The 10,000-nt window shown below is 38.3% G+C and overlaps 2 protein-coding genes across 2 annotated transcripts in view; one reads left to right on the top strand and one right to left on the bottom strand.

Moving 5' to 3' along the window:
• LOC138059503 (adiponectin receptor protein 1-like) overlaps window positions 1–8,018 on the top strand; it is an 8,687-nt gene extending 669 nt beyond the window's left edge. Inside the window, exons 1-5 of the mRNA XM_068905148.1 lie at window positions 1–33; window positions 4,054–4,718; window positions 4,987–5,174; window positions 6,432–6,625; window positions 7,615–8,018. The exon at window positions 1–33 is cut by the window's left edge and continues 669 nt beyond it. Of these exons, the coding sequence (XP_068761249.1) occupies window positions 1–33; window positions 4,054–4,718; window positions 4,987–5,174; window positions 6,432–6,625; window positions 7,615–7,728 (1,194 nt within the window). The 3' untranslated portion in view covers window positions 7,729–8,018. The remainder of the gene's footprint in view (window positions 34–4,053; window positions 4,719–4,986; window positions 5,175–6,431; window positions 6,626–7,614) is intronic.
• Window positions 8,019–9,988: 1,970 nt separating this feature from the next.
• Window positions 9,989–10,000, bottom strand: part of LOC138059501 (myotubularin-related protein 6-like) — a 50,267-nt gene continuing 50,255 nt past the window's right edge. The window contains exon 24 of the mRNA XM_068905146.1: window positions 9,989–10,000. This exon is cut by the window's right edge and continues 323 nt beyond it. The gene's annotated coding sequence lies outside the window, so the exon portion shown is untranslated.

Here is a 10,000-nt window from a genome sequence, read left to right as displayed (position 1 = left end):
ACATGTTCCCTTCTTGGTTTAGAGCAAGCCAAGGTACAGTGTAATAGTTTTATACCTTCAAACAATAGCCACAGTACACATTTGAATTTGATTTATCCTTTTGTATGTGATCGTACCTTCCTTCTAGGGCAGAAATGAGTTCTTAGGTGTTAGGCAATAAGAGACCGAAACTTGCTGCCGTGAATGTAAGCTTGCTGTAGTTTGGTTGATCTTATACTTCATTACATACGTTCTTCACATATTAAAGAAAGCGGTCAGAGTTTGAAGGAAACGGAACACTGGCAGATTAAGCTAATTTAACAAGCTTATTGAATGTCATGGTCATTCAAGGTCAAATATACCACTACTTTATTCAAAGACACGAGGCTTCTTTAAGGACGGTGCCTACTAATTCAAGGGTATTTTTGCGCGGTTTACTGAATATACGGAAATATTGAAATCCAAAAAGAAAATTGGGGGTAACTACGCATTTTTCGAAGATAATTAATGAACAATATTTGTAAAAAGCTTTTGAATACGAAGAGATGTATGGCGTTCTTTTCCAAATTAAAGCTTAACTATCTCTGAAAAATGCGTGGTTACCCCCAATTTTCTTTTTGGATACCAAGAGCACTTGCTAAGTTCTACTTTCTCCGCATAGTTTTGAACCGTGCAAAAATATCCCTGTATTAATAAGCACTACCCATAGGAAATCAGAGTATCTTGAGATGCGCAGAACGTATGCGCAATGACAATAGTAGGCACCGTCCTTAAGCGTTTACTCGGAATACCATGGGGCGTAGAAGTAGGGTGATACATTTTTGAAATTTGAGTGATATTCAAATTTGCCAAGTGCGTGACAAAACCGTAAAGTAAATGTTTCTGCAGTCAGTTGAAGTCTGGATGGCTCATTCATAACAATAGCCTGTAGAGCAGGTGTTTTTTGGCAGGCGGACACTTGTTCAAGGTCAACATTCGCAATAAGCTGCCATTTTGAAAGGGGAGGGGAAGGGGGGAAGGGGCAGAGAGGGGGAGAAAAAACGCCTGCCAGCAAGGCCTGTTGAATTGACAAACACCTCTTATTAGTTGCACTTGATCGCATTTGCAGAAATGCAAAACGATCCAATTAAAAGCCAATTCGTTTTTTACCGGAAATTGCTTAGCTTTCTTCATTATTGATGTGTTGAAGAGACTCCAAACAAACAAACCTGTCCATGTCTCAACAGTGTGAAATTCATCAGCAATAAGCGCAGTAAGATTTTGGTGCAAAGGAGTGTTACTGTTTTTCAGCCGGTCAAGAAATGATTTTTCCAGAATTTCCTCAGCAGAAGCAAAGATCAGTTGATATTTGCCACTTTCTACGTCTTCTAAACTGGCGTCCATAAATGGTATAGCAGTTAAACCCATCCAAGCAGCTTTGAATATCTGATCTTGCACAATACTTTCAAGCGGGCAAACAACTATCACACATGCGGGTTTGTTTGACATTAATTCCTTCACTCTAACAAACAACTGGAAGATAAGACTCTTTCCATAGCTGGTTGGAAGAACTGCGAATAAATCTTTTCTCGAAAGCAGGGTCGATATGGCTTTTTGCTGTTCCGATTGCAAGTCAAGCGATATTCCCAGTCCAGAGAGATCCGAAATAGCTTCTTTGGGGGTGGAATCTAAGCTTGGCAACTCCGCCATATTCCCATTCACGTTCTGCTGTGAAAGAGCGGGAAGAAAAATATGCCTTTGATTGACAGGAGGTGATCACTGCACCAATCAGAGCCCCTGTCCAAAATTTCAATTGGTTTGCCAAACAAACAGTTGGTGCGTGCAGGAGTATTTCTCTCCCCTTCCCCCACTATCATTTCATACTGTCTTCCTCTCACTCAAGCCTCTGTTAGTCTCTCTATCCAAGATGTCGGCCATTCGCATGCTATCACAATAATGGAAAATGCACGGTCGTTGAATATCATTTAATGTTTACAAATATTATAAATTTAACAGGTGTAGTTTGTTTTGAAACAGGTTGTATGGGAAATACATTGTAACATGGATATACCGGATGTAGCATTATGTCTAGTAGGATCTAGTATGAAGCGTGACATCAGATAAACTGGTTTCAAGGGAGGGTGAAACACTAGTGTATATGTAGCAACACAGAAAACTTGTGAAAACCCATTCTTGTAATTTAAGTGGGAAAGTGAGAACTGGTATCGAGCTGCAAAGGTTCGAAATTAACAGTGTTGTGAATAATGCGGCCCATGACCTCCAGCCCTAGGTAGCTAACATACTGTCTTCCTCTCACTCAAGCCTCTGTTAGTCTCTCTATCCAAGATGTCGGCCATTCGCATGCTATCACAATAATGGAAAATGCACGGTCGTTGAATATCATTTAATGTTTACAAATATTATAAATTTAACAGGTGTAGTTTGTTTTGAAACAGGTTGTATGGGAAATACATTGTAACATGGATATACCGGATGTAGCATTATGTCTAGTAGGATCTAGTATGTAGCGTGACATCAGATAAACTGGTTTCAAGGGAGGGTGAAACACTAGTGTATATGTAGCAACACAGAAAACTTGTGAAAACCCATTCTTGTAATTTAAGTGGGAAAGTGAGAACTGGTATCGAGCTGCAAAGGTTCGAAATTAACAGTGTTGTGAATAATGCGGCCCATGACCTCCAGCCCTAGGTAGCTAACATGAAGATTGTGAAAACTATCAATTTAATTAAAAGAAAAATAATATTGACATCGGCAGAAAGAAATTTTGGTCATTTCCAAAAATACCGCTGCTGGAATTTCTGTAATGTTGATTTCATCATGTCGTTGACACGCAAGATTATAGTAAATATCTTGAGCGTAACATTTCCACAAGGCTGAATCCGGCATTTTTCATGTTTTAGCTGCATTGTATTTGTGTTATTTACCCTCACGTAGAACATTGGCTTTGAGTTTCTGAATCAGCAAATGAAACTGACTGTGTCACACTGAGACCCCAACACAGTACCCATTGCTTTGATTGCTCCACTGCATGGTATAAATTTGGATTTTCATCGAAGTCTGTAAGACGTGAGGCTGTTTGAAGCCTCTCGCTAGCAGAAATGTTCTCCTTGACAGTTGTCTTTATTTGCTATTGTTGCAGTTGTTTTGTCACAGATGGAGGTCAAATATATTGCCCAAAGGGGTGTAGTGGATTGTTTTTAGCCAATGCACATTGTTGTGAATAATGTATTGACCCCTGAGAAGGAGACTAAATAGATTTTACTCTGTCTAACACAAGACCATTTTGCTTGTCAATGGGGGGTGTCCTAGGGCGTTTAAGGTGTGAATCCATGGGCTAATTCTATTATCCATTTGGTGCACAGAAAACTATATTCTATCCAGATTATAACTATAATACCTTTCAGGTACATGTAATCCGAGTAATAAGAAAAAAATGAGTGTGCACTGGATATGAGAGGCCATGTTAATCTCATATCCAACAAGCACAAATGTTATAGTATTTTTCTTATTCAATCTCATTTAAGGACAGTGCCCACTATTGTTATTGCGCATATGTTCTGCGCATCTGGAGATACTCGGATTTCCTATGGGTGGTGCTTATTAATACAGGGGTATTTTGAGCGGTTTAAAACTATCCGGAAATAGTAGATCTTAGTAAGTACTCTTGGTATCCAAACAAAAAATTGGGGGTAACCATGCATTTTTGAGAGATAATTAAGCTTCAATTTGAGAAAGAACGCCATACATTTCTTTGTATTTTAAAGCTTTTTACAAATATTATTCATCAATTATCTTTGAAAAATGCGTGGTTACCCCCAGTTTTCTTTTTGGATTTCAGTAACACTTGTTAAGATCTACATTTTCTGCATAATCATACACCGGGACAAAAATACCTTTGAATTAGTAGGCACCGTCCTTAACCATTGGCTCAGGTGGTTGAGAATAATTATTGGACTATGGTGCAGGAGGTTGTAGGTTTGAATATCAGCCACACCAATTCCCAGGGTGTTTAAATAGTAAGGAGAAAGAGCTGCTATTGTAATGTCTATAATGATGAAATTATATTGTGTGTAGGTCTTGATTGTGAAAGGAGAAGAGAACTTGCATGTTATGTTCCAAAGTGTCAAAGGGAATGTACATGATACGGCTGTGAGACTCAAGGGAAGCATGCATGATGCTGCAGAAAAGGTGCAAGACAACATGCACGAGGCTTCAGAGAAAATGCAAGAGATGCTTAAATCAACAAAAGAGAATGTGACAGATGCTGCTGAAAAAGTGCAAGTTATCTTAAAAACTGCAAAAGATAATGTACAAGAAAGCATGCATGATGCTGCAGATAAAGCAGAGAAGATCTCAAGAAAGGCAATATACTTGGCTCGTTCAGGATGGTATCTCCTCTCTCATATTGAACTTCCAGACTGGCTTCGCGACAATGACTTTCTATCACATCACCATCGACCTCCAATGCCGTCATTCAGGTCTTGCTTTAAGAGCATTTTTAAAATTCACTCAGAGACTGGAAATATATGGACTCACTTAATTGGCTTTGTTGCTTTCATTTGTGTCATGTTTTACATGTTTTTGCGGCCCATCACCACATCAAATCCATTTCCTAAAGGCTGGCAGGAGAAGCTTGTATTTGGTGCTTTCTTTGCGGGTGCAATCTTATGCCTTGGATTTTCGTGGGTCTTCCACACTGTTTACTGCCACTCTTGCAAGGTTTCCAAAGTGTTCAGTAGGTAAGTTATTGATTTGAAGCAACTTGTTCTTGTGTGAAGTCCCAGTAATATTTTCCAAAATAATAATTATACAGGTTTTACTCTCAAAGCCTTCTACATCCTCCTAAGTAGAAATTAATTTATTCAATCATTTATGACACACTGTCAAACAACAGATATAGTTAAAAGCAATAAACTTTCATATTGTTGTTACTAAAGAAAAATAGCACAACTGAAAATCCTATTTAAATGTATTATTTAGACTGTTTTTGTGGTCTTTTTCTTCCAGGCTTGATTATTCTGGGATTGCATTGTTAATCATGGGATCTTTTGTACCTCCACTCTATTATGGATTCTACTGCTCAAGAGCTCTGAAGATTGCTTACATGTCAGTTGTCTGTTCCCTGGGTGTCATGTGCACTATTGTTTCATTGTGGAGCAAATTTAACACACCCAAGTACCGAATACTCAGAGCTGGTAGGGTATTTTCCATGTTCATTTATATTACAAAGGGGACGGGAGAGATAGTTTCATTTGTCCTATAGCCAGGGCTAAAAATTAACTCCAGTGCACGGTGGCCAGCTGGGTCTCTTTCCTTGAATTCTTTGTCGCCAAAATCTTAACTAAGTGGTCCTGGATTTTACATGAACGCAAGTCTTGTGGATTTTATTGTGGGCCTTAAAGTGCCCATGAAGTGAAAAATATGTTTTTTCTCACTTTAAATACCTTTTAAAATGATGAAGAATGGTGTTTTCTACATGTATTTTGGAATATGGTATCTTCTTTTTTCCAGAGATATTCAAGTTTTTGTTCAACATTAATTATTGATGATGTAATAACATGTACACATGATTGCAATAAATCACAATATTGAGATTATCTCCAAAAATATTGGATGGGTGTTGTTCAAACTTGGCATCAACACTTGGAAGTTTTAGTTGCCAATAAAATAATAGTTTAGGCATCCAGACCTCTTTTCAGAATTTAAGTTTTCTGAAGCCCCTAGCTACCTCCAAATCAATGTCATGTTGGTTGGTTTTCATTCCAAGTTTCCCTCGTGTCGAAAATCATTATTAATTTTGATTTGATGATCACGTGCTTTTACTAGTATTTGAAGCAAGGCTTTTCACTAAAATTTGCAGTTTGAGGCAGCCTTGGGTAGAGTAACCGAATGTTGTCATTGTCAAAATGAATTTTAAACTTAGGTTTGAGAGAATCTGTCTTTAATAACGTAAACTTGTTAATTTTTTAATTTATCATTATTTTACCTTTCACCCTCATCTGTTTCTTCCTCTTCTCTGTATTTGTTTCTCTGATTCAATCTGGCTTCCACTTAAAGCAAAAAAGCTTTCTACAATACGAATACCTTCTCACTGTGATACTTTAATTCCCAGATGTGTCACACTTGGTTGAGTATGAGACCTACATGTTCAGTAGAGTGTGACTGAAAAGTAAACGCACAATAAAATTCCTCCCATGGCCTGTGTTTCAGCTTGTAATTTTTGTACTGAACTGTGCGTATTTCTTCTTGTGTGCTTCCTTCTGAGTTTTCCCTCCAGATTTTGAAGGGGATGAATTGTCTTGGCTGTTTTTTGAAGGGACAATTTCAATATCAGTGCAGGATTAGCGCAATGGCGCGGTCTGGCTCAAACCCTCTACTATCATCATGTATAAAAGTGCCACTTCAATAAGGGTTAATGTAAAAAGTAAGTGGTAGTTTGATTTTTGTTCCAGGTTTGTTCCTTACATTCGGTTGCTCTGGTGTAGTTCCTGCTATTCACTTCATGGTGGCTTATGGTGTCACACTCGCTCACCGTCAGGCATCTGTAGGGTGGATGGCACTTATGGGTGTCTTGTACATTCTTGGTGCTATTATGTATGCCACGAGAATTCCAGAGAGGTGGTTTCCTGGCAAGTGTGACATCTGGGTAAGTCTTATTGCCAATCTGGCATTTAAATGTACTCCTCTAATTTATTATTGATTTTGTATGGCATAGAAATAATGCCATGTCATTAAGTGTTGGGGTTTGCTGGCAAGGGCTTAAGGACGGTGCCTACTATTGTTATTGCGTATACGTTCGGCGCATCTCGAGATTACTCATTTCCTATGGGTGGTGCTTCTTAATACAAGGATATTTTTTGTGTGATTCAAAACTATGCGCAAATGCCCAAAACTATCCGCAAATGCCCTACTGTAGGATGCCCTGGGTTGACGAGTTAAATCTGTTAAGATGTCTGGCATTATCACACCCACTTGAACAAATTGAAGCTGACAGTTTTGAAGCCCACAGATGAGTGGAGAAGCCATGTGGGGAAAAAGCCCATGCATTCTTGAACCAACTAAACTACCTGCTTTATAAGCTAACTTCACTATCGTGAGGTACAGCCTCTGCTAGACTAAATAGCTCCAACTTATTACACTGCTTCCTTTTTTGTACCAGTTAACTCCCATTTTCTTTATCATATCTACTCTCCCACCATTCACATCCAATTTAATCAGTTTTCATGAAAAATAAGGTAGCCAGTTCCCAGTCATTCAAATGCAGGATAACTTCATGTGGTGGATAAGGCACTGTCCAACAGTTTCAGTATTTGCTCACCTAACTGTGAATGTATACACTTCAAGGCACACCCAAGTAACTGCATGTAGGAAAAATTAAATTTTCCTCTTAATTTTATACTCTGCATGGTGACTTATCCACTGGATAAAGTGATCTGGCCTCTTAACAGCTAAGCCAGAATCTTGCAGTGGTAGTTCCAGTTTGCATCATAAACTGGTAATCAGTGATAAAAGATGTGAAACTCGAAACAAAGAAAGCAAAATGGGTTAATTATGGTGATCAACAAGAATCATTTAGGCCCTTCAACATTGTCAAGATTTATCGACACTTGTGCTTTCATCATTGATCTCTTGCAGTTCCAAAGCCATCAAATCTTCCATGTGCTTGTGGTTGCAGCAGCCTTTGTTCATCTCTATGGAATTTGTCAAATGGCTTATTATCGTTTTCATCATGCAGCCGTGTGTGAATAGTGATTACTTGACCTTGTTAACTTATAACATACTCGTATATCAAACCGTTTGTAAGTAGGATGTATTTAGAATTTATTTAGAAATAAACAGATTCAATTCAAAAAGAACCATTAAGAAGGGTGTCGTCATTTAAGCACATTTCAATAATTATTGTAAAAAATGTCGTTTTTCCATTTTTATACTGGGAAGTTAATTTATTTTATTTAGTGCCAAGGGCAAAATCAATTTTTTTTTACGAATGTCATATTGATCATGGCTCAAGTCAGAAATAAAAGATGGTTAAGAGCGTAGCCTTGAAGTAACTTGTTGTAATAAATAGTTAATATTTTTGTAATCAACAATCATACAAAAAAAAAAAACACTGAGAAACTCAGCCTACCCGCATGTTAATGGGGGTTTATTTTTGTTACATTATTGTATAAATGTGACATGATACCTATTACATACTTGAATTTAAATTGAAGTTTCTTATACTTCATTACAGTTAAAGTAAACAATACAAATCAATTCCACAAGTTAGTAGTATTTGTTTTATATTGTATCCGTAGTAACTACGGTCATTTACAGCTCTTCCCTGGAAAATGTATGTAATTTTGAAACGGCAGAACATCCCAATTTGAATATGTTAAAATTCAACCGGATTATCGAGGTGATACCATTAAAAGAAGCTAAGACTAAACGACCCGCGACTATTTCATGTGGTCCGCACTATGGAGTCGGATTGCAGTTTCATCAGTTGTCCCCACTTCGGTCAGTACGCAGCTGCAACAACGGCTCTCTGGTCTTGTTCACTCATACAATGGACGTCAACAACCACACTACAATCGCATTTCTAATCAACCTGCCCCACTCCCCAAAGACCAGTTCGGAGTACTCAACTCAGTTTTTTCATTAGAATTTGCTGCGTTGTGACTAGCCTACAAGAGTCTGCTTGCAGGCTAAGTTGTAACGATCCTCTTGAATTTTCAAATACAGTTCAGCACTTTCCTACCGTAGGTGACCTGACAACCTCATTACAGTGAAGATGTCTGTTTTGTTTTGCCCTCGATACCGACCACAGGTAACCCAGGCTCACTGTCTGTATCACGTACGAGTTTCTTAACATGAGTGAATGTAGAGAAGGTCAGAGAACATATGGGGCGAAGACGCGAAGTTTAGGTCTGGAAATTTACTTTAAGTGTAGTGGCAAAACTACGCTATGAAGGAAAGGTGAAGGCGACTATTTTTCCCGAAACTTCGTGTACATATTAAGAACAGCAACAACTCACCACATGGTAATCATTTTTCTATCAAATTTCTAGACCTAAACTTCGCGTCTTCGCCCCATATGTTTTCTATGTTATGAAACCTATACGTGATAGCAACAGTGAGCCTGGGTTACCTGTGGTACCGTGGCGAAGAGCACGCAATCAAAACATTCCTACTAAAAGACCAAAAAACTACCAATGAAAAAAAAAACTCACAATATATCAGTTACATATTCTGTCAACCATGACCACACAAAATGAGTTAAGGTCTCGGTAAAGGAAAATGAGGTGTCCGCGGAAAAATGAAATTGTCGCGCTGCTACTTTTTGTATAGGGTAAAACTGTGTATCATATTAAAGCCAATAGCTTAAAGTTGTAGTTTTTTGGTATTTAATATTGCCTTTTACTTTTGAGGCCTCAAACTCAGAACGACCGAGTCTGCTGTAGAAGCTCCTGCCCCTTCACTTTTTTGCGAAAATAACCGTACTTTGTTGCATCTTAGTCACAGATGAATGCACTCCAATACGTGTGAGAAATTTTTGGTATGTTAAGAAATTGAAGGAAATATCACGCACCAAAGTCGCAACTCTCAGCTCTTACTTAATTTAGGCAGAAGAAGTGCCATAAAATCAGTCTCCAAAGATAAATGAAAAATTCCTCACAGTATTTGGGGTAGCACAATCATCTATTGGAACTGAAAATTTGGAAGCCATATCTTAAAACCCGTCGGGACAGGAGGTCCGAGAAGTTGTAATTTTAGCGTCACTGACACCCTTAAAAAATCGAGCTTGAAGATTTCGCGTGCAGTTCAAGGTCTTCTGAATAACTCCGCCCCTTACTTGAAAGCCAATTATGCTGAGCCAAGAAGCGTTCGAGCACGTGCTAACGCTGTCAATTGACACCTAATCCTTTCACGTGTGATTGACATGATACATCAATCATTTTTCGCGCGCAGATTATGTCAGGAAACAAAGAAAAGCAATTTTAGTGGGTTTCAAATTAATTTTTCAGAATTTTTTTTCGGG

This window comes from Montipora capricornis, chromosome 8 (assembly GCF_036669925.1).
Source record: "Montipora capricornis isolate CH-2021 chromosome 8, ASM3666992v2, whole genome shotgun sequence".
Lineage (NCBI taxonomy): Eukaryota > Metazoa > Cnidaria > Anthozoa > Scleractinia > Acroporidae > Montipora > Montipora capricornis.
The sequence above is the reverse complement of the archived record's forward strand: the minus strand, read 5'-3'. Positions and strand labels throughout refer to the sequence as shown.